At 36.5% G+C, this 25,977-nt stretch overlaps 1 protein-coding gene across 1 annotated transcript; it reads right to left on the bottom strand.

Annotated features, from left to right (window-relative positions):
* Nucleotides 1-8,606: 8,606 nt before the first annotated feature.
* LOC114530171 (myotubularin-related protein 13-like) lies at nucleotides 8,607-10,313 on the bottom strand. The gene is made up of 4 exons (XM_028551751.1): nucleotides 10,292-10,313; nucleotides 9,973-10,058; nucleotides 9,092-9,284; nucleotides 8,607-8,758 (listed from the first exon to the last, which is right to left on the bottom strand). Exons 1-4 carry the CDS (start codon nucleotides 10,311-10,313, stop codon nucleotides 8,607-8,609), a joined length of 453 nt encoding a protein of 150 aa, XP_028407552.1.
* Between the last annotated feature and the right edge of the window lie 15,664 nt (nucleotides 10,314-25,977).

The raw sequence follows: 25,977 nt of genomic DNA, 5'->3' as shown, positions 1-25,977 counted from the left end.
TTGTCAATTTTCTTATACAAATTGGCCACATGCATGGACGCCTGGGATTTAGAGGGCTTGTTAATGTTATTCATGCAGAAAAATTGACACATGCATATACATCAGCTAAAAAGAATTCTTTGCATGGCGCAATGCATTTGATTAATTAAAGATGTGCCAAAACCATGGAGTTCTGTCTTATATATACATAAAAACCTGCGGCACAAGAGAGCTAGTAGCTGAGCTAAAGGTTACTCGTGCCTGTTAGTTCTGTGAATAACTCGCCGTGTGCGAGTACATTTCACTGAGTTTTACGATTCACGCAATCTTTTATCAAACATGCTTAATATTTTTGGCCACGCGAGGCGTAAAACTCTCCTTAATTCTCTTCCCCTCGCGTCGGGGCTTTTCCCTCTTTCTTTGTTCTAGTTTGCAGGACAATTACACGCACCCGGGTAGGTGAGTTCTCTTTAGGTTCGGTAAGTTTTTTGTTTGTGCGTGTATATTATCTCCACTCGGATTCACCGCTGAGAATTGCGTGTGATCATGGAATGGACAGGGTACCGTTTAGGTCCACATGCTCCTACGTATCACCGCAATTAACTTAGATCGCATCGTCTAGCTCGATTGCTTCGTTTCCGTCGATCGCATTGCCGTGTTAAATAGATAGATAGTTTCATAGTTCACACACATTGCAGTTACAAGGACTGAATTACGTGTAATTACAGGTGATAGTAGGCTAAAAATGTTGTAAATATTTACAATAATTGAGCTAGTATGGCAGTAAAAAATTATAATTTAGTATACACCCGACTATTTAAAAGTTATTCTGCGAACTCGAGTCGTATATGAGCTGATAGCCGACGAGGCGCGTAGCGCCGAGTTGGCTATCGGCCATATACGACGAGAGTAACTGTTTTATTATATTCACAAACTTTGTCGCCCTTTCGGTGCATTTTGGTGTTCTATTATATCAACTAGGCTTGGATTTCTATTTCACTCAACTCCCCAAATCTTCCCATTTTGTTTACTTTCTCTACTAGACAGATATGAGCTAATATCTGTCTAGTAGCCAACCAATGAAATTGCAGCATACCTCATATCTGGCGCTTGTGAATAATAATGTCTTTACAAATCCTACATTCTGATTGGCTACTCAACCATTGTCTATTCGTGATGGTAGACGTTTGGGAAAAATTCACTCGCGCGACCGTATAAAATTGAATTAATTAAATTATTTTTCGGTGTAATTGCGGTGTATCGATTATTGTCTCGAAATTAATATATCTAGGTACAGAGTGTATACTCAGGCTTCGCCTTCGTTGACTATTCGCTCATAGACAACTCGGACTCGTTGTCTAATTGTTAAATAGTATATAGATTATAAAACGTTACAATATCATATATAGTTATAAAATTTACAATATATAGTATTCAGATATAGATTAAAAATTTAAATTATTTATTTATTTGGGCAACTACTAACAATAAAAGAGTTTTTGAAACGGTCTGTAAAAAATTTGGGAATATAAGAATGTTTCTCCGTACGCAACTCGTACGTTAATGGAGGTTCCGATCTACACATCAAATGGTTCAATTTGTGGCTTCGATTGACTAAGATCTGGTTAAAAAGTTTCTTACAGGCAGATTCCCTTCGTGCGTGTATTTCCAACCCACTTTCGATCAATCCATTATTATAATGTGCGACGGGTAAATAATTCGTAGAAATTGGTTTTGGACACGTTTAATTTCACCACTAAAGTATTTTGGTAGTGCATAATGAAACACTGTCGATGCGTATTCCAAAATAGGGGGAATACAAGTGGAATAGAACTGTAGGATGTCCTTTTCAGGTACTCTTGCACGCTTTAATTGAATTAAAAATATTTCCGTTTGGAGGATTTTAAAATAATGTTGTTGACGTGTTTGCTCCACTTCAAGGTTGGCGTGATGGTAAGACCAAGTAATTTCGCCTCTTCTACAACTTCTAAGAGTTCCCCGTTGACTTCAATTGGGGGTAATTAACTCCCTATTTTTTTAAAATCAATACGCAGTTCTTTACACTTTTTCTTGTAAAGGCGAAAGTGATTTGCCTCAGACCATTTCTGAATATCCGTGAATGCATTCTTGTTGTTACTTGGTGCGAATTTCTGCGCGGATTCCGATATTGTGACATCGTCTACAAATTTGAATTGATCATCAACACTGGTGGTACTTAAGTCATTGATAATTAGAGCAACAAGCCAGGGACGAAGTTTTGTTCGCTGCGGAACACCAGCAGGGACATTCCCCCATTCTGAAAAGCAGCAGTCTTCTCCAAGTTTGACTCGATAATTGTTGCCTCTTGGTCAGGAAATCTGCTATCTAATTAATTGGTGTCTAGGGATTTCAATCTATCCAGGATGATGGTATAGTGAGCAAGGTCAAACGCCTTTTGATAATCAAATAATACGACTTTAATCGAGGCTCCTGACCCATCTGTTGCTTCCATCCAGGATTGAGCATTCTTGAAATGGCTGCCAAAAGGTTTAGCGGCTTCGCAAAACACATGATCTAGTTAGACGCTATTGTAAGTATCGTGCGCGATTGAACCCTCTCTGCTGCGGGAAAGAGCCTCGACTATCTTTGAGATCATTAAAGTATATATCATTATATATAGTCGAAGTTTCAGTCAAGTATATAATTAGTACATAAATGTTTTTACACATGAATAGTTGCCGTTCTTTCGCCGGTATATAAACAGAATAAATTATATATTTATCCGCATCGGTTAACCACACTATTTACGCCTCTTTTAGTGGTAAACTCTTCGTGTGAGCTTTTGTGACGACGTTGTTATAACATTGTATACAGCGCTTGCTGTGGACTGTTGTAATGAGTATTTTTTCCGGGTCGCTGTTCTAAAAAAGTTTATCGACTTCTCTCTTTGATAAAAGCTCCAAAACGTCCCTTTCATTTAATATATTTCATATACCTTTAACATTTTCCTAGCGTGTGTTTAATATATAATCTCATATATACGACCTTGCTTATAAAAAAAGCGATCGTCAATTTCGCCAATGTTTTGTTTATTTTTTATTTGAACAAAACTATTATTTTAGTTCAACAAAAGTTTTTTGTGTTGGCTTTTGGACTGTGTATGGTTTGACAGTAAAAAATACCGATATATTACAACGAACAACTCAATAACATTTGCCATTTTACACGAAGTATTCTGATTGGCTGTGCCTGAAAATGTAAACAAATATGCCAACTAGTTTAAAACGAAATTTCTCCTTTTTTTTTCGGACGACTTCCGCGATATTTTTAATTTGCTTTCTTTGCATTTTTTAAGAAATAAGCGCTCGTGCCAGGCCTTTGATGCATCACACGCATTTTGCGCGATTAATTAGACCCTTGACGTCGCATCTGGGGCCACTAAAAATACTCTTCTATATGTTGTGAATTGACTGAACCTGCATTTTATGCATTAAATATGTAATTCCATTGAGCTATTATTGAACAGATGTACTTCCATTTAGCTAAATCAAGCTATACATCGAAATATTTCAGCTCATTTGTCCAATAAATAACATTTGTTTTCCGTTCTGAACTTATGCGCCGTTTAAGCTAAACGCCTTTCGAACAACCGCCCCCTGAAGGACAAATTAACGCAGTATAAATTTTGCATAAGATACAGAAATATTTACTGGTGCATGTGTGAAACTATAACTGGTGCACGCATAACGAATATTTTTATTGAAGCAAGGAAACATCTGGAGCCTGGAGGAATTCTTGTCATGTTAATATACGACATATTAAAACCATAATGTTCTTGAACTTTTGCATGTTTAATTCATAATCAAATCATTCATTTGTAGAAAATACCGCTTGAATTGCACTGATGAAGGCCCGGGTTAACGGACCGAAAGGTTCACGCGCGCTGTTTTTTTACACATTGATAATTTTAATTCCCCAAATCTTATTTCGCCTTGCGCCATGTCGCAGCAACAGAACCGCATAGTTGTCGGATGAGTTAACTCTTAATTCAGGGGGAAAATCCACTTCTTCACAAGAACTTAACACACTAGGGAGGTCTAAATTAAATTCCCATCACGCATACACTACAATATCGTAAACATTACATATAGACATACCAATGTTAATGCATGTCTTGTCCTGGATAAATATGGTTCTGGAATGGAACATAAATTGACAGATTCCGGTATACTGACATGTCCACCGTCTAGATCAACCAAAATAACATCATTCTAAAAAAATAATGTCAATATACCATTAATAATTCCACAATTCAGTATACCATGCAATTAATGCCAAAATCATACGAATATAGTTATTATCAACCGACCGGGTATACGAGTATGATTTTGGCAACTTAATTCTGTTATTAAAAGATTCAATTTATTGAACTTTAACATAATTATTAAATTTTTATCACAACCTTCCTTGGTAAATAGTACAATTTGAATGTATTTGCATATACTATAGACTCAAATCTCACTCCTCTTCGAGGCTTCGAGGCATGATCCCGCTTATTAACCGAGATGTTTACATGATTCTGCTTAACTGAGATGTTTACATAATCCTGCTTAACAGAGATTAAACGAAGCGTAAGAAGACTTTGGGGTACTGAATATATATATTAATCTATAATATTTAATCTAATATTCATTTATTCAATTATAAAATAGTTTAGTTGCTATATAATATAGATGCCTTGCGAACCTAAATGTTGTTCGATCGCGAATTTTAGAAGCACATCGTACTTTAAAAAGTATAGAAGTTCAATTGTTCTAAAGTGTAAATAAGCCGCATGATACGTTCACTTTGTCTTTGGCTACATGTATTAAATATATTCTGACCCCAATTAAATGTAAACTTAATCGAACAGCATCAAAAGAAAGGTTTACTGGAGGAATTGCCGTATCATACGAGCGAAATCGAATCGCGCATCGGAAAATTAGACAAAGCTGTGCACCACAAGTCTTGAGAGACAAAACTGGGACGTAATACGGTCACATACACATTTCAAATACTAGTACATTTCGCGCCAAGCACACTTGCGAGGACGAAAAAAAAAACATAAAAAAAACCAAGGCGATATATATATATATATACTAAATTGTTTAGCAACTAAACTGCTTAAATAAATGAATATATGTATATATATATATATATATATATATATATATATATATATATATATATATATATATATATATATATATATATATATATATATATATATATATATATATAAAGATAAAATAAAATAAACTTGGTTTACTTCATAAGATTTTATTCACTACAAACTTGTTTCGTATGACAAGCAACGCTTGCCACACTCATCAGGTGAATTTAAACTTTATATAATTTAAATAAATTCACCTGATGAGTGTGGCAAGCGTTGCTTGTCATACGAAACAAGTTTGTAGTGAATAAAATCTTATGAAGTAAACCAAGTTTATTTTATTTTATCTTTATACTAGCTCTATACTTTGGTATATCGAGCACTCTACTCATATATGATTCTAAATACATATTTGATATATATATATATATATATATATATATATATATATATATATATATATATATAATATATATATATATAATGTGAACTTACCACCTCGGGTATATTGGTTTTATAGTTTGTATGCACACCCATTACAAAAGGTGTTGGAGCATTTATAAAGTCCAGCAAGGCTGACGGCAATATTGGTATATACACATAGCTAAACAAACAGGAAAAATAGCTTTAGTGTCACATTGATTAGGTAATGTTTCATGTGCCGCATATTGTAAGCTATAATATTAGAGTAAGGTTACGTGTTAAGAAACATTTGCATGATATCGAGAATTATCAAGGCCGAGATTGTGTTTTCCACCGAAGCCTGAGGAACTACATGCAGCGTGTACTGTACTTGCAGCGTGCAATAATATACTTGGGAACTACAGCGTGCAATAATAACTTGGGAACTACAGCATGCAATAATAACTTGGGAACTACAGCATGCAATAATAACATGGAAACTACAGCTTGCAATAATAACTTGGGAACACAGCATGCAATAATAACTTGGGAAATGGGAACTGCAGCGTGTAATAATATAACTTGGGAACTACAGCATGCATGCAATAATAACTTGGGAACTACAGCATGCAATAATAACTTGGGAACTACAGCATGCAATAATAACATGGGAACTACAGCTTGGAATAATAACTTGGAAACTACAGCGTGTAATCATAACTTGGGAACTACAGCGTGTAATAATAACTTGAAAACTAGTTCCTAACTTATTATTGCATGCACGCTGTAGTTCCCAAGTTATTATGCACTTAACACTTTTTTTGGACCGAACTTTCAGCACCTGAAACAACTGGTCCGCCTCAAAATATTACTCGAGGCAATTCGGCCAAGAATAAAATTTAAATGTTCAATCATGCACTAACGAGAATAAAATTTGAATATTTAATAATAGTATTTATTATTCATTTAAAAGAATTCACAGCCTCTGATTTGCTAATAGCAATGTGTGAAATCGTCATGTCCAACGTGTGACGTTATAACGCGTGATACGACTTTTTTCCTGCACTTTACTACGTCATAACGTGTGATAAATAGTCGTACCCTACGTTATGACGTCACATCAATGCCAAAAACATCAACGTCCCAAAGGAGCAGAAATGTGAAATCGACACAAATTCAAGCGAACAATTCAAAATTGTAATGTTCATTCTTCTAAATGAATAATAAAACAATTATTGAATTCGGTTTTCACATGATATGATGAATTATCAAGCCTTAGTTTATGTCATTTTAATACACAATCTTCGTGCATTAGCCTAACTACTCACGCGATTGGTCAAAATCAATCACGCGGTTTACTTCAGAATCCGCGTTCCTTGAGATCATGAGAATCATAACTTGTTCGCAGTAACCCATGAAAATCATGGTTTATTCGCAATAACCCATGAAAATCATGGTTTATTCAAAAATGACAGCCTGCAACGAAGCTTGGTTCTTCAATGCAGCAATTACAGTAGTGAACTGAGATTGTATATAAAAAATGTTAGAGACTTTATGTTCGTGTTTTGTTTACAAATAAACGCACTTGCTGACCATACAATGACCTCGAAATTTCATGTTCATTGTATGGTCAGCAAGTGCTTTTATTTGTGAACAAAACTCTCACAACAGTTTCTAACCTTCAGCCTTCGGCTTCGGTCGATAACCAGAAACTTCGGCTTGATAATTCTTGATATCATGTCCAGCCTCATTCAATCATTGTTATACCTCTACTACCGTATACTCCATATCACATATGGCTTCTGACCTAATACATTGATTGTTTACTGTTGAAAAAAAATTTCGTGATTTCTGGCCATGAAAGGTGTAAATAACTAAATGCATCAACTTGAATTGAATGTGCATGTTTAAATTATGCTTATATTATAAATATGTTTATGTCATACCTAAATTTTAGAGGATATAAAATGGCGAGAAGACCAAGGGAAGCATTGGTGAGCGATGAATAACTGCTAGAAAACAGAAGCACTTTGTTCTCTGTAACCAATGCGCAGAACAACGAAAGCACGTTGTGCATACCTACAGAAAAGCAATATATATAGTATTATTATCATTTCCTTAATAACGGGTTTAAAACAGATTAAAATCAACGTTAGCAATATTTAAGGTATTTATATTATGCAATTTGGTCAAATTCTTCCATTTGATGGCCTTCATCTCTGCTTGATGTAAATCTAATTTTTTATGCATGCCATGCACGTTTCTGAAATATATACAGTAACATTATAGCCGAGATATAAAGTTCCAATTTGCAACTGAGTATGTTATCAAGAACAATCAATGCAGTAGCATGCTAGTAGTATGTGAGTCATCTGTGAGAATCCCGTGCATAGACGTCATGCATCATTAGACGGAGAACTGGTGACTGGCTATACTGCAAAAAAGTCTATTAAAGTGCTTTGCAATCGTGACTAATAATTTTCAGAATGTTTTAGTCACCCCTTGTTGAGACCGGCAATTTGCCTAAGCAAGGGCGTTTGAAACTTAGAAGTCAATATTTCGGTGAATTTGAACGTTTGAGTCTTAAAAGTTTCAGCACGTACTACAATTATTATACTATAAAGTTCTTTTCAGCTGTATATTTAGATTTCCTGTCAAATTTTGCCTCTATAACATCACACACAAGCCTTTATATAACACCCAAGGCCAAATTAAAAATTGTGGAAACTGGGAACAATGGGCAGGGAATATCAGGATTTTTAAAAAATTACAGTTGGCAACACTGATTCTAGTAAACACAGCATATCAAAATTTACCAATGTTGACATTATTTCCACTCAAAAACTTATTTGGAAAGAAACCTCTGTACATTAAATTGAAATGGACGGTAAGTATTATCTTTCTTTTCATGTTAAGATTAAAAGAAATTATTTTGTGTATTAACCTGAATTCCTCAAACACATAAAAAGTTACCTAACCACAATGCCACAATTCTAAAGAAAGGCTGCAACAACACTTTAAATATATTACCAAGAAGTCGAAAAACATTAGCCACAGATTTCCAGTGATTGGAACTTCATCCCAGTGTGGTGGACTAAGAGTTTTCTTTTTCCCCTATCCCAATAGAGAATGTAACTGCATCAGAACCCAACAGAGGGACATGAACAAAACCAAGAACTGAGCCAATAATCTTTTCAAGATTTGCATCCCATTCAACCATGATGTATAAATTGTCACAAGACAACTCTAATGAAAAAACATAGAAGATATGTTGTAACTTCTTGCAAATAAGTGTGTGAAAGTTTTAAACTTCCCTTGTTCACAAACATACATGCAAAGTTCAATTAACTTCAGAATATTTTAACAAAAGTGGTATTAAATAAACTGTAAGGTACTGTTTGGGGACAGGCACATATTTTTAACACATTTGTATAAATTAAAAGTAGATAAATCAGTAGAATATAAAGTTTGAAAATACCTTTAAGATATCAAAGTAGGTAAATCTTGAGACAAGACAAAGACACTTTGGATAATACGCTTCCATCTGCACATCCTTCTTTGATATTGGTGAACTATTACTTGTATGAGTTGTATCACCAGAAACATTTATGGCATTGTCAAAGTCATCTCCCTTTCTTACAAGTGTAAAAGGTTCATAGAATGACAAACATGCTACATAACTCCTGGTACCAGCCATATCTGTCAGTACTGACACATAAAATGTTGATGGTTTGCTGTAATAGGATATCTCCCAACCCCCAGGTTGGCAAAACTAGGAAAAAAATATATCCTTTTTCAAGAACATGTTATTCCCTTTTAGCTTTTTACTTCAGGAAAATATCAAATGCATTGTATAACCTTTTGTTACATCTTGCTCAATCAATATTAAGGTTGAAATGACATTTGATGAAATTTCTAGGTAAATTATATCTATATCTGTTGAGAACGTTTTGAAGACAGCTGCCAAAATGCGAACTTTACAAGGATATGACTCAATACTGTATGAATCACACACCACTGAAAGAAGACAGGTCAGTAGCCTCCAAAATATTACACTGGATATATAGTGTTGCTGTACATTCAAAATGTCAAGTTACTTTATTCACTATATTCACCATATTTTATGCATATATGTATGGTACTGAAAACAAAAATTTGCTTATGTAACTAGTTTTAAAATTTAAAAACTTAACATTTTGAAATTTAACCATGGTTGAAACTCATAGGCAAAAATCTGTGTGAATAAGAGATTTAGTGAAAATAGTGAACAGCTATTAAACTTGGTAGGTAGAAAGAAATAGGGTTTTCACTATTATGCTATATTGATGATAGTAAAAATTTCAAAGATTACTTCAGAACCCACGGTAGCAAGATATGAATACACACTGATAAACCTGTAAGTTATACATATAAAAAAACATTGAACATGATTTTGTCTTATAAACTCATTTTTAAATTACCATTTCAATTCCTTCAGGGAAGGTAACATCCTTTCTGTCTTGAGAAGGAAAACGTTCGAGCACCTTACCCACTAACTCCTGGCCATCTATAAGGGGATGAATTCATTGGTTTTCAAGTGCAAAATAAAAGTTTCAAAACATAAACATACACTTGGATGACTGGTAGTAAAAATCAATGAAATAAACTCCCGATAAAATTAATTTAACAAATACCCATGTTATTAAAAACAGTGATATACACCTGTTGAACTATCCCTGAGTATGCCAATAACGGCAAAGTAATCTGCCAAACGAGACATAACGAAGCCCTACCCATCACCTTTGATCGCATAAGCCGCCATATTGCTATAACAAACCAACCTGACGTGACGTCACATGTCAATTGACAAACTCACTGAGCTATACTGTTATTACTGGAGGAATAATAATTTTTCTTTTAAAACTTTCACCCAGAATACCTGGCCAACCCAACTCTTAACAGTAAAGGTCAATTAGAACTACCTTGTTTCATGTTACTTTAATGCATGAATTTGACTTTCACAGAACAAGAATAACACTATTTTTAAAGAATGGGATAGTTTTATACTCTAAAATCGATCCTCTAACAGATATTTAACATAGTGAACTATTGGCCTGGTAATGCTGGTATCTATTGTTTCCGTATTACTAGGCTAGTTCGAGTAAAAAAAGAGTTTAATGAATGTTCCGTTACCATAATTACGAATACAAGAAAAGCCCATCACGATGGAAAAGGGTGGAATTTTATAAACACGATAAATAAATTTAACCGTTGTAATGATGAAATCAGGAGAACAACTACAGGGGGATTTTGGGGGGTGTGACAATGGTACATTCTCTTGAAATGGTACATTCGTCGGGCAACGATGGCTGGCGAATGTAATGTTTGGAAGATTTCATTGTTCTGGCAGCCGAAAAGGACTTAGCTGAAAAGATTGACTTCAAGTAAGCTTTGCCACTTGCCAGATTGCAAAAAAAAACAGATGCAAAAAAAAACCAGAAAACCGTGCACAAAATGTTTCAATTGTTCAATCGCGCATAGAACGGCTTTATAATGTATAATAAGACTATAAAATCTGATCGCAGATGAGTAAAACGTTACTAAAATATAAACCTCTACCTGAAAAAGCTATTAGTTTCAGTTAAGTGACCACTGGCAGTCTGGCCGCACTCTGTTCGTTGGGCAAAATAACGCTAACCCCCCCCCCCCCAAACTAGAACAATTAAAATTCGTGCAATAGTAATAGTTTGACAAGCTATTAATTTAAATATTCTACAATCTATCTCCAAAAAACTGTCGCTATTTCACTTGGGTTAAACGAAATACATTTTTTTATGAAAATTTTGTCAAGTTAACTATATTAATATATGAAACAGTTTTGAAATTGAAGTTAAAAACTTACAAACAATAGAAAATGTACACCATTTTTGCACTTGATTCAATTGATTGCAGTTGACCCACTGAGTGGGTTGACAACAAAATGTTACATGAAAATTCTGCATAAAATTGGATACAGCCGTACAGACGCCAGAGTCCTTATTTAATTTGTTACGCAAGGCTTCATTGTGTTTAGAGATACGCATATAAAAATAGCCGTAAAAATAGGAATATCAATAGCATGACAGGGATTAGTGATTAAGTTTTGCCACAAGATGCCTAAGTAAATATAATTTTCGGCCATTCGCAACCATTAATCGCCTTTCCCTTTCATGTATGACATATCGTGGGATTAAATAAGTAATAAGGTGAAAATAAATATAATCCTCTCAGAATTAATACCTGGATAAACATTCGTAAGTCGTCACTTATCTTAATGGTCGCATTCTTTAAAAAAAGTGTGCGCGCTGTAGGCCATTCAAGTTCATATGTCAATCAATTGTGTTAAAAATGTTGCTCGGTCAAGCATGTAATAGATTACGTCATCACAAGTTCAATTCGATAAAATAAGAGTGAAAATAGTTTAAGTTAAAAGATATTGTTCACAGACGTATGTTGTGGTATATTTTACTAGTTGTTGATGATGAATATTTTAAGTTGTGAACATTTTTAAGTATTGATCGATTGAGCAGAAGACCAACTCGACTAGTGCGACAACGCCTTAAATAAACAAGATATGAGAGCTGGAACGAGCTTCTAAGACCAACCCACTGGTTACATGTACAACGCTGATTGGCTGGATAAGGATCAGCCCACTATGGTTGATGACGTATGCAAGAGTCACTGAACCCTCATTATAAAAGGGCGTGCACAGCACCTGAACCTTCAGTGGACTAGCGGAGTAAAGATTAACTTATGAAACGTTAAGAAGCTCAACCTACAGGACAGACGACCAAAGACAAGAACGCAAAACGACGAAGATAGAGAAGTAGAGAAGAGAAGAACGGAGAAAGAAGAGAACATTAGCGAACTTTAGTTAAAACTATTGTAAAGATCTCGTACCTCGCGTATCAAATAAAGAATCTTATAACAACTTGGTGGAGGAACGGCCTTATGAACTAGCGGAGTGAACTAGCGGAGTGGACTAGCGAAGCCAAAAAGTATATGAAACGTTAGAAAAGTCATATAACAATTTGGTGGAGGATCGGCGGTTTCACAAACTCAATCAGTCCGCCAAATATTCAGAAGAATTTAGAACAATCGTCATTTCGAACATTGGTTAGAAACGAGTGCTTAAACAGCGAGATGACTTGGCCGAACGAAACGCTATTCTTCTATTCATCAATACTTCTACTGACGGCAATGCTAGAGCTTGTCTCATATTTTAGTTGCTGGCCTAAAACAAATGGTCACAACCCAGTGTACAGCTCCTTTGAACAAGGATTGGAAACATGGTCCACCTCTCATCAGTCGAAAGCAGACGAATACGACCGTGCCTACCCGCTCCTTAATGTTATGAATCAGGCTGATATCCAGCGAAAGACGCACCAGTGGAAGCCTCCGTGGTTATGCAACGGCTACTGAGACGCGGCAGAAAAATCTCAGAGTTCCCCGGATCCTTCCTGATGGTTAGAACGCTTGTACATGGACATGAAATTGGACGAATTTTAAGATTTGTATAATATAAGTTTTTGTCATTCTCATGTTACACGTATATGTTATCATTTGTTTGTTTATGTGCGATAATATTAAACACGAGAGTATATAGCTGTTCAACTAAAATTCCTTAGGTACACTCAGCATGCTGATTAAACATGTTGCCGTAGGATAGCGCATGCATGTTTTTAATTGGGTCAGTATATAAATTTAATTCTGACGCTTTTGATTATGCGTCATTCGTTGATAATATATTTTTCTCTTCCCCCGGGACAGTCAAGGGTCTCCCAAACTTGTTGTAATGGATTACAATTCTTTTTCAAGCCAAAAGCTTAAATATTAGGCACATTCTTGTTTTCTCTATGTAGACTCGGTATTTATATTGTCGATGAACCTACATTTTGGAGTTTGGTTTGCCGTGCATGACGTTTAAAAAAGTAAAATGAGTTTCAGTTATATTAAGAAGTATACGTATAAAATTTGTTTGCATAAGTTGAAATATTTTGAAGAATTATTAAGACGTATATATAGGTTTAGGTTATTATTGTTACGCAAGGCTTTTATTATGTTTAGTTATATGCATACAAAAATAGTATAAAAACAGCTGCAAAAATAGGAATATCAAGAGCATGACAGGGATTAGTGAATGATTTTTGCCACAAGACGCCTGAGTAAATATAATTTTCGGCCATTTGCAAACATTAATCGCTTTTCCCTTTCATGTATGACATATCGTGGGATTAAATAAGTAATAAGAGGAAAATATTTATAATCCTCTCAGAACTAATACCTGGATAAACAGTCTTAAGTCGTCACTTATCTTAATGGTTGCATTCTTTAAAAAAGTGTGCGTGCTGTAGGCCATTCAAGTTCATATGTCAATCAATTGTGTTAAAAATGTTGCTCGGTCAAGCATGTAATAGATTACGTCATCAAAAGTTCAATTTGATAAAATAAGAGTGAAAATAGTTTGAGTTAAAAGATATTGTTCACAGACGTATTGTTGGTATATTTTACTAGTTGTTGATGATAAACATTTTAAGTTGTGAACATTTTTAAGTATTGATCGATTGAGCAGAAGACCAACTCGACTAGTGCGACAACGCCTTAAATAAACAAGATATGAGAGCTGGAACGAGCTTCTAAGACCAACCCACTGGTTACATGTACAACGCTGATTGGCTGGATAAGGATCAGCCCACTATGGTTGATGACGTATGCAAGAGTCACTGAACCCTCATTATAAAAGGGCGTGCACAGCACCTGAACCTTCAGTGGACTAGCGGAGTAAAGATTAACTTATGAAACGTTAAGAAGCTCAACCTACAGGACAGACGACCAAAGACAAGAACGCAAAACGACGAAGATAGAGAAGTAGAGAAGAGAAGAACGGAAAAAGAAGAGAACATTAGCGAACTTTAGTTAAAACTATTGTAAAGATCTCCTACCTCGCGTATCAATTAAAGAATCTTATAACAACTTGGTGGAGGAACGGCCTCATGAGCAACCCGCAGGAACCGTACGTTCGATACATCCCTGTAGTATTTGTGCCAACGCCAACCGAAACGAACCCGGTAACAACCGCCGCCACCCAAACAGCAACGACAACAACAAAAGACGCGGCGACCCAAACGGAGAGTCCGTTAAGTTTGGAGTTTGGGGAGTATATGCGAAAATTGCGACTCGAAGTTCCAAAGTCCCGCTACTGTGAGCCAGAATATCGTATAGTTCCAGCTGGATACGAAGACGATTCGGAAGACGAACTACTCCCAGTGTTGAGCTGGTCGTAAGTTGGCATATTGACTAAATCGATCAATTTACATACTTTATATTCTTCTCTATATAATAACGTTGCTCTATATCTAGTCTAGTAATATGTTTTACATATAAAAGAGAGTTTTACAGTTTAATGAGCGTAGCAGAATCTAGTTCTGAAAACGACGAGCCAATTGCTAGGCGAACGCGATCTCATAACATAAGTTCTCTCGGGTTGGACCCTGCGCGTTGGTGTACACGAAACTGTACATCTTTGGGTGGGAACGAGCCTTCTGTTCTTTTGGATACTTCTGATTCAGATACTTCCCTCTCTTCATTGTCATACTTAGAAACCGAATTTCCTGCTTTTCCCAGGGCCCCAATAATGGATGAGCATGCCCAAGCCTTACCACAGGGTCTCCTCGAATTACTACAACAAATGACCGACAGACTACAGGAACAACAAAATCAAATTGTAGGGGCGCCTCCCAGAGCTAGTGGTCTTCCACCGCCAGTTTTTCGTGGTTCCCCCACTGAAGACTACGATGAATGGTTACAAAAATTTAACAGTTATGCTACATTTAATGGGTGGACCCCTGAGCAACAGTTAAATGGGTTTATAATGTTTCTTGGTGGTAGCGCGCTACGCGTTTGTCAGCGTCAAACAAAAATCGAAGGCATTGATACTAATATTCTCATTGATACGGGTTCGGCTATTACCGTTATTAATCAAGCTTTCTGGGAGAAAATTCGACAAAATTCGAGATTGGCTTTAGGAACATCTGGGCAATGTAAAACAGCGCAGACCGCGAGTGGTGAAATAGTTCAGGTTTTAGGTGATGTAAATCTGGAATTTCATATAGGCAACACTAGTTATATGGTAAAAACATGTGTTTTACCAAAGCTTCATTACATCGCTATTTTAGGAAAGGATTTTCTTGAGCGCTTTGATTGTATCATAGATTTTAAATCTGGGTATTTCAAAATTGATCGTGACAATATTGTTATGCTTAATACACCTAGTACGCGTCAAATTGAGACTACCGACCACGAACCAATAGTCGAAATAACGAAAGACCCATTACCATTCGCAGATGTAGAAACTGAACCTCATGAGAATTCAGGATATATCATTTATGCAGCTGATACTCATGTTATTCCTCCAAATTCAGAATGTGTCATCCCAGCAACATTTAAGGACAATTATATAACTGAAATAACGGGTTTGATTGAGGTTAACTCAAATTTACCGAAGCGATTTAATGTTTGTGGCGCCGCAGCGCTTGTGTACGTATCCCCATCAGGTCTTGTCCCCTTTCGGTTGGTAAACCCTACTGAAAAACCGGTTAAAATTTATAGGTATACTACGTTGGGCACGTTTTTTAAACAAAGTGAGATTAGCAATATTATGTCTTTATCAGCAGAACAAACATATAACCATGATTTATCCACTGAGCAGAATTCTTTAGCTGAACAAACAGATGATGAATTTGACATTTCACCAGACCTGACGACTGATCAATTGAATGCATTACATGGCTTTTTATCAGATAATGCAGATATTTTTTCGCAAGGCACACACGATTTAGGAAGAACTTCCATTGTTAGACATCAAATTTTTACTGATGGTTCTCCACCTATACGACAGAGACCATATCGCACTGCACCAACACAACGTGATACGATAACCGAACATATTCAGACAATGCTTGAGGCCAACATTATTGAACCTTCAGTCAGCCCATGGGCAAGTCCAGTAGTGCTTGTAAAGAAAAAAGACGGTTCAACTCGTTTTTGTGTTGATTACAGGAAACTGAATGCTGTAACAAAAAAGGACTCTTATCCTTTACCACACATTCAAGAATCATTGGACTTATTAGGCCAAACACAATTCTTTACCACCTTAGATTTGTTTTCTGGCTATTGGCAAGTAGAAATGGACGAATCGTCCAAAGAATTAACTGCATTCACCACTTATGATGGCCTATACCAATTCAATGTACTGCCTTTTGGATTATGTAACGCCCCGTCTACGTTCCAGCGGTTGATGGAAAACGTTTTACGCGGACTAAACTGGAAAATATGTCTGATATACATCGATGACATAATTATATTCTCGCATTCCTTTCAAGAGCATCTACAACATTTGAATTTGGTATTTTCGCGCCTTAGACAAGCAAACATTAAACTTAAGTCTACTAAATGCCATTTTGCATTTTCTAAAGTCAAATACTTAGGCCACATTGTTTCGAGAGAAGGAATTCAGCCAGACCCAGATAAAATCAGCGCAGTAAAAGATTTTCCTGTTCCAAAAAAGATTAAGGATATTCGTAGTTTTCTTGGCTTAGCTAATTATTATCGTCGCTTTGTGAAAGACTTCTCAAAATTGCCAAACCACTGACGCAGTTACTCCATAAGAATGTAAAATTCCAATGGACCGATGCTTGTCAACTAGCTTTCGATATCTTAAAAACGGCATTAATATCAGCTCCAATTCTGTGTTACCCTGATTTCACAAAACCATTCGATCTTTATGTGGATGCAAGTTTAGACGGATTAGGCATGACTCTAGGACAAATACAAAACCACCGGGAAGTTGTCATTGCATACGCAGGGCGCAGTTTAAATTCGGCAGAGCTCTCGTATTCCGCTACAGAGAAAGAAGCGTTGGCAGTAATCGACGGTATAAAGAAATTCCAACCGTATTTGTATGGGCATAAGTTCACGGTTCACACAGATCATAACGCTTTAAAATGGCTTATGAGTGTCAAAGATGTCACCGGAAGATTAGCGCGTTGGTCGTTATTTATCCAGCAATTCGATTTTGAAATAAAACACCGCCCAGGCATAGCTAATGGCAATGCTGATGGTCTTTCGCGACGCGCTTATCCAAGCACTGATACCTTAGCTGCTTTAAAGCCTGTCCCAACTGAGCTAGCACGAATTCATGAAATGCAACGAAAAGATGCGGATTTGGCACCACTTATTACATATCTAGAAACAAAAACACTGCCAGGCGATGAGAAAAGTTCCAGAACTATTTTACATCAAGCGGACCAATTTCTATTAGACGAACATGGCTTACTGCATCATTTGTTGACTCCGGCGGGGCGAAATCGTCCCGATACTAAAATTCAACTAGTCATACCCACTCCCTTGCGTTTCGAAATATTAAAATCATTTCATGATAGCCCGCTAGGCGGACATTTAGGCTTAGAAAAGACGTACGAGAAAATTAGGACGCACTATTATTGGTCCGGTATGTTCACTGACATACAGCATTGGGTAAGGTCGTGTATTGATTGTCAAATGCGTAAGACACCGCGAAATAGGATTAAGGCTCCTTTATTACCAATTCCTGTCGATGGAGCGTTTGATAGAGTCGCTGTGGATTGCTTAGGGCCATATCCGGAATCGTATTCAGGCAACCGATATGTTGTTACAGCGTTTCCACTTGCATGGATTTTTCCATGCAAAAGGAATTTTAGCCCTTTGTAAGGAAAAATGCAAGGAATTGAAAAACACAAGGAATTTGCAAGGAAAAATTATCTTCTCTAGGGATATTGCAAGGATACTCATAATATCTTGTAAAATAGTAAAAAAGTAAAGTAACATAAACCGGCTTTTGTAAATATGAGAGGCTTTCGGAACAAAAACACGAATCACAATCCTAATACGCACAATACACGTAACTCTAACTTGGTCTTACTGATTATTCCCGTGTTTTCCCGTGTGCAAATTGTGCATATAGTTCAATATAGTTCAGTGTGTTGGGGGGTCGGTCAAAGTCCACTCACTTTTGCTGCCCACTTCACTGACACTGTAAGTACAAACGATTTTAAATTTTAATCATGTCATAAATATGGATGATTCCGATTCGTAAAAAGTGTAGTAAAAAAGCGAAAAATGCGCAATAATTTTTATCTGTGCCTGCAAGGAATTTCTGCAGAAAAAAAGGAATTTTAGGGATCAAAAGAAGGATTTTTTAAATTTGGATGTGGAAACACTGATGTTGTAGTGTTTTCAGATTACCTTACACGTTGGCCAGAGGCATTTGCAGTTTCGACAATTGAAGCCTCAGTTATAGCTAAATTGCTTGTGAATGAAATATTTTGTCGACATGGAGCGCCAAAAACGTTGCTTTCAGATAGAGGTAAAAATTTTCTGTCAAAGTTAATCCGTGAAGTATGCGGTCTCTTAGATATTAAGAAACTGAACACAACCGCCTATCATCCACAAACGGACGGGCTTGTCGAACGATTTAATAGCATTATTTCACAATCATTATCAATGTATGTGTCGGCAAATCAAAAAGACTGGGATGAGTTTTTACCATCAATATTGTTCGCGTATAGGACCTCACCACAGGCGACAACTGGGGATTCCCCATTCTATCTCCTATATGGGCGCGAACCACGCTTACCTATAGATGTCAATATATTACCGCCGCAAACTGATAAGCTCTCGACATCCATTGCGGAGCACAGGGCCCGTATCGTCTCTCAGTTAGAGGAAGCGCAGCGATTAGCTAAAGCAAACACAGAACGAACACAACAACAAATGAAAGCCCGCTATGATTTAAAGTCGAAACCAGATACCTATAGAATCGGACAACGAGTCTGGGTATTTACCCCAAAGACCCAAAAGGGTTTGTCAAAGAAATTGTTACATTGTTGGCATGGTCCTTATCGCATTGCGGAGAAAGTATCACCTGTCAACTTTAAGTTGAGGAATTTAGCAAATCGCCTAATCGCGACACCAGTACATGTCAATCGTATGAAACTCTTTTATGGCGCAAATGAGCGACCAATTGAGCCTCCTAATGACTTAGTTGATGATGATTTTAGTATGCGCGAAGACGATATTCCACTTGACAGCTTTGAGACCACAAGCGACACTGAATCACACCCTGACGAGGAAACGCAAGAAATAACGTTGAAAACGCATGCCTCAAATGTGCCTAATCAGCCAGATCATTCTAATGACGATGAAATATACCAAATTGAAAAAGTTTTAAAGACACGCTTAAGAAAGGGTCAGAAAGAATACCTAGTAAAATGGTTAGGTTTTCCGAGTGAACAAAATTCGTGGGTGACAGAATCTGATATGGTAACACAAGAACAACCCTCTATCAACTCCTTGACCTTGACATCGAACCAGCAGCGGAATTCCAAGTTAGCACAACGCATTTTCAGATCAGTATATCATCTGGTCGCAATATTGATATTACTAGTAACATGTATCACAATAGGGTCTGCTCACCCCATTAATCTTGGACCTCTTTACGACTGTTCACGCGTATACCATACCGCACTATATAAGTTTACCGATTATTCACATTGTGAACATGATATGCACCTAAGTGATTCTAAAGTTAAATATTTCGAAGCTGATGTTTTGCAGTATTCGCCAAGGAGCTCCAGTTTGCCTATTTTTCATTGCACTGCCCAACGATTACGGATGACGTGTTCTGAGAGTTTTTTCGGTCACAAAAGCAGACATCATACCTTGCATACAATTTCGGTTTCTAATCGCGAATGTATTAAAGCGGTAATTCATCATAAGACACGCTATGGAAAACTGAAACAGCATTCACATGGAGAATGGCGAACTCATACCCCTGATTCATATAGCTGTAAGTGGCTGAAAACTAGGACGAATACTTATATTCATTTTCGAGTGATTCAATATTTAGCACGACTTACAGGAAAGGATAGGTATATTCAACAGCACTTGACACATACTCATTGTCGTTATTCTCGATATTACTGTCGACCCCGCGAAAAACCTAAAAGTTCGATTGTTTGGAAAAAACTCAGGCACCATGATACCCGGTTGTATCATTCGCTTGGTAAATTTACAGCGCATCGCATTGATAATTACATACTCATTCCATCTCTGAGCATTAGCGGCACAGTTGTAGAAACCCGCGAAAAAACAATTATGGTTCTTGATACCGGATATATTATAATTAATTTAGCACATCGTAACGGCACACTAGCCCAACTCGAAAACAAACTGAAGTCATTAAAAGTTAGGGATGTGCACCTTAAAATGGCTGGTCAGGCTACTAGAAGTCTTGCACGCGTGTTCTCCGTACAAGTTAACTTATTCGTTAGTCATTTAGCTGCCTTGTCTGAACAGGAACGTATAAATATGATTCGTTCATGGGAAAACATATGTCGCCAACGCCAACAAATGTCTAGGATATACAGGTGGGCAATTGAAAACTTCCCCCACAGTAGCTCCCGATGGTTCTCTAGCAGAGAAGGTCACACAATAAGCCCAAATGGAGATGCATATCTGTTGAGTCGATGTTATAATGAAACCAATTACACTTTATTTTTAAATCGGACTTATAACGGTACATGTTATTCGAAGTTTCCAGTTTATCTTCATGCAAACAATCAGATTCAGTATCTCTCACTTACCGAACGTCGACTTTATAGCCATTCTAAATCAATACCATGTGATAATATTCCGGACGCCACATATATTGCTGATCATTCAGGAACTTTGTGGTATATCAACCGCAATGGCACTGCGTTTAAAACTAATTATACCAAGACTTATTTACCGGCCTTCTCCAATTCCATACTAAAACTTGGCGATCTTAATCCACGATTACTACGATATATTCCAGAGCCATTTGAAACATTCTCGCTCCTTGATATTCTTGCGCAGACTCAGGAAACAATAGAACAACTAGACAACATTCGAGCAGCAGACGAGGATAATAACGTCGCATTAGGAATAGGCAAATAATCGGTATTACTCTATCAGGCATATCTTCCGGTGGAAGTCATATCATAAAGGCTGTAGGATCAGCGTTACATGACGGATTAACGGGCCTTGGCAATCTCGATGAAAAAGTCATTACCAGCTTAGGCAAAGCCACAGGAAACGTTATAGATTCATCCGGTCGCGCATTTGAGCACGCTGCCCGTGGCGCAGGTGGATTCTTTCATGATGTTTTGGGAGGTTTAAGTGGTTCCCTACTCTGGGGTGCGCTCGTACTTTTGACAGTATTCTGCCTTTATCAATACATACTGAAACAACGGAACTGTTTTCAAAAATCTGATACATCAGCTGACGTTGATCAAACTGACATTAACCAAGGTGACGTTGACGTTGAGATAAACAACGATCAATATGAGTTACAGGACATGACAATGCAGAACGAATGTGTTGACTGTGGGTTGCCCCGATGCCCATCCGTTTCTAACAACTTGTCCCAGGAGTCATCCGTTTAGGAAGGCAAGCAGTTTCGCCCCTGCCTTCATGTAAATAGTTGTTTTCGTCTATATTGTGCTACGCTTAGTAAACGGAATATTCTAAATTGTAGATTACCCCTGAGGTGCATGTAGGCATAAGTCAATTATATTTAGATCAGTTGTATCTCGTATAATCGATTATGTAGTGTTGTCATAGATTAAAACAACACGTACTATGTGTATAGTCTCAGTTATTAGGCATTTGGTAATATGCCCGTGATAGCCACGCCGAGCTCAAAAGAAAATTAAAATAGTTGGGAAATTGTAGACACATATATGTATGGTATATATTTAACTTAAGTTCGTTATAGCTCACACGAAGCTGGGGACAGCTTATTCTAGGTGAGGAGGATTGTTACGCAAGGCTTTTATTATGTTTAGTTATATGCATACAAAAATAGTATAAAAACAGCTGCAAAAATAGGAATATCAAGAGCATGACAGGGATTAGTGAATGATTTTTGCCACAAGACGCCTGAGTAAATATAATTTTCGGCCATTTGCAAACATTAATCGCTTTTCCCTTTCATGTTGACATATCGTGGGATTAAATAAGTAATAAGAGGAAAATATTTATAATCCTCTCAGAACTAATACCTGGATAACAGTCTTAAGTCGTCACTTATCTTAATGGTTGCATTCTTTAAAAAAGTGTGCGTGCTGTAGGCCATTCAAGTTCATATGTCAATCAATTGTGTTAAAAATGTTGCTCGGTCAAGCATGTAATAGATTACGTCATCAAAAGTTCAATTCGATAAAATAAGAGTGAAAATAGTTTGAGTTAAAAGATATTGTTCACAGACGTATTGTTGGTATATTTTACTAGTTGTGATGATAAACATTTTAAGTTGTGAACATTTTTAAGTATTGATCGATTGAGCAGAAGACCAACTCGACTAGTGCGACAACGCCTTAAATAAACAAGATATGAGAGCTGGAACGAGCTTCTAAGACCAACCCACTGGTTACATGTACAACGCTGATTGGCTGGATAAGGATCAGCCCACTATGGTTGATGACGTATGCAAGAGTCACTGAACCCTCATTATAAAAGGGCGTGCACAGCACCTGAACCTTCAGTGGACTAGCGGAGTAAAGATTAACTTATGAAACGTTAAGAAGCTCAACCTACAGGACAGACGACCAAAGACAAGAACGCAAAACGACGAAGATAGAGAAGTAGAGAAGAGAAGAACGGAAAAAGAAGAGAACATTAGCGAACTTTAGTTAAAACTATTGTAAAGATCTCCTACCTCGCGTATCAATTAAAGAATCTTATAACATTATTATGGAGAGATGTTTTGTCGGAAGAGCTTTATAATAATTTCCTGTTATGTGAGTTGATCAACCAAGAATCTGAATACAATTTGTCTTATAACAAATTGTCTGGCTTTATCGATAGTATCTTCATGACAGAGCTCAAACAGTAAAATTTGGCAACAAGTACGACTCGGATATTGAGTTGAGGCCAGGGAATATTTCCCCATGGTAATGACATTACATTATCATTTTTTTTTTCAAAGTGGAAGTGTGGAACCATGTGCCATTGAAGATGTATTTGCATGTCGATTTTTAGAACGGTTTTCTGAATATGTCAATTCCCCATTAGGAGATTGCAGCTTCGCATGTGTACCCCACATGCATAATATATGTAAAGCACGTAAAAAAGTGAATAGCATTCTTTGATTTAATAGGAATTACTGCATGGTCTTATAAACGATCAATCATCAATATTATATATATATAGTAATCGCCTGATGATCGTACATGGTAGAAGTACGTGAAACACAGTGTAGCGAAATAAAAATTTTAAGATTGTAATTTGTTAATTTATTTGCTCTACTATTGTATTGATATTATGCGGTATGATATATATATATATATATATATATATATATATAATATTATACACTTATATTGACATTAAAAATTGGGATAAAAATCCCTAGGATTAATTATAACGCACGCATGAAAATTCCAGTAAACTTTAGTATATACATTTTATACACTTCCTAACGTTAACCAACTTCCCAAAGTTTATTTCCAAATATTAAGTATTGATTTTACATGAATAGAAAGGTGTGGAGGTAAAGTTTGATTAAAATTTGCATATCCTGTCAGTCAGATTAGCAAAACGCAAATGAAGTTGGACGTTACTCGTTAGTTTGCTAATTTTTTATTGTATATGTTGTCACGTACTTTTTTGTTGCAGGTAGCTCATGGTTGATTAAACCTTAGAAAGCTTGAAGAAGAAACAACTAACCACTATCTTTCTCTCGATTTGTTTTTTGGGGGTGAAAATCCATAGCCGGGGCAGGGTAAATTGCACTTTGCCCCTTCGCTAATACGCCATATATGTTAAAGAACTTAAAAGCCTATGCAAAGGAAATTTGCACTTTATTTATGGTTGCATTGTAAAGAACACTTAAAATCACTCCCTTTGAATAATTTTGTTACCTTTTTTTTCTAAAGATATAGCACTTTGTATGATATATAAATTACAGAGCTAGTAATGTTAAACAATCCGTTGTCTTGAAGATCAACTACTCAAAATATCATGTAACAATTATTCTTGTAAAAAGTGCATGTGTTAATCATAATACAGTTATTACAGTGCGATATCATCAGTTGTGTTATTTCGACATCTCACAAAGTTCAATATTTTGACAATGAAGAGGGGTAAAAAAATGTACAAAAGATATTTTCATTTTAATTTTCTTTACAATCCTACCATAAAAATCAGGCGTGAAACTCTGTTGCATAGGCATCAAAACTGCATTAATAAACAAATAAAAAATTATGACGTTCCTGTGCACACGAGCGTCGTTTTTGAGCGTTTTCAAAATCGTTTTTGTCTATTTTATTGATCCAGCACTAGTGCACTAATTTGAATGACACAAGAAAATTGTTAAATATATATAACCACTTTGTTTTGTAATGTAAATTAGTGCACTAGTGCTGGGTCCACCCATAGGCAGTCAAAATATTCGTGATAATTTGAACGCGAGAAATTTTTCGGCAATTTGTCAACATGGTGTACAATTAGTACATTTAGTAAATAACCAAAATGCGAAATTGGTTATTTACTAAATAACCAAAATGCGAAATTGGTTATTTCATATAACCATCTTAAATAATGAAAAATATTACGTTATTTGACTGAAATAATATTTTTACGTTCGGCGCCCCATATTCCGGCCAATCGAGCAGGGTACTGGCCTGGGTTTAGTCGCGAACCGCAAAGCAACTATGAAGTATGAACTATGAACTGTTTGGAGAGACAGGAAAATAATGTAGTCTGAAACACTGGTTTGAATTCATTTGTCCCTCCAAACAGTCCATAGTAGACTTGCTACAAGTCGACTCTTTAAACCCACACGCGAGCTTCAGCGACCGAGCGTAGCTAGGTCGCGAAAGCGAGGGAAGGGAACGCGCGGAAGAGTCGACTTGTCAAACTTGCTTCGCGCCATTTTTGGCGACCCAAAATCAGGTCGCTGAATTAATTATTATAACTAGGGTACCCATAGGGTAGGGAGTGCTGCCTGTGAGTAAGCCGTAGTCGTCATGCAATGAAAACATTAAACTTTTAGAAGAACAGAAATCATAACCACCGTAAAATTTTTTACGTTCAAGAAGAGATTGGAAATATAAAATATAGTACAAAGTGCTTAGCCTCAGTTTATTATCATTATTTAAGGAAAATGACAAAAACAATATTGTTTCAGAACAGAAATGTTCTACGAAACCTATCAATAAATTGTTTTTTATGCAACGGAGCCCCCAACAGAACTTAAATTTGTCAATTATGTTTTTAAATCGCTCGATATAGTTATTAAAACGTTATGAAAATGTTGTTTCTGTTAAGCGCAGTTCTTCCGTGTCAATCATCTTTTGCTGTAACGGATACGACGAATCCAATGAGAT

This window comes from Dendronephthya gigantea, unplaced genomic scaffold (assembly GCF_004324835.1).
Source record: "Dendronephthya gigantea isolate DGI-Jeju-01 unplaced genomic scaffold, DenGig_1.0 000060F, whole genome shotgun sequence".
NCBI classification, from domain to species: Eukaryota; Metazoa; Cnidaria; class Anthozoa; order Malacalcyonacea; family Nephtheidae; genus Dendronephthya; species Dendronephthya gigantea.
Note: the sequence above shows the minus strand (reverse complement) of the source record. Positions and strands in the feature narration are given on the sequence as shown.

Coding starts and splice junctions, on each gene's coding strand:
- LOC114530171 (XM_028551751.1), bottom strand. CDS start 10,313: ATGGCGGCTTATGCGATCAAAG. Junction 10,059..10,291: donor GGCGGCTTATGCGATCAAAG/GTGATGGGTAGG, acceptor ATCCCCTTATAG/ATGGCCAGGAGTTAGTGGGT. Junction 9,285..9,972: donor TCCCTGAAGGAATTGAAATG/GTAATTTAAAAA, acceptor TTTTTTTCCTAG/TTTTGCCAACCTGGGGGTTG.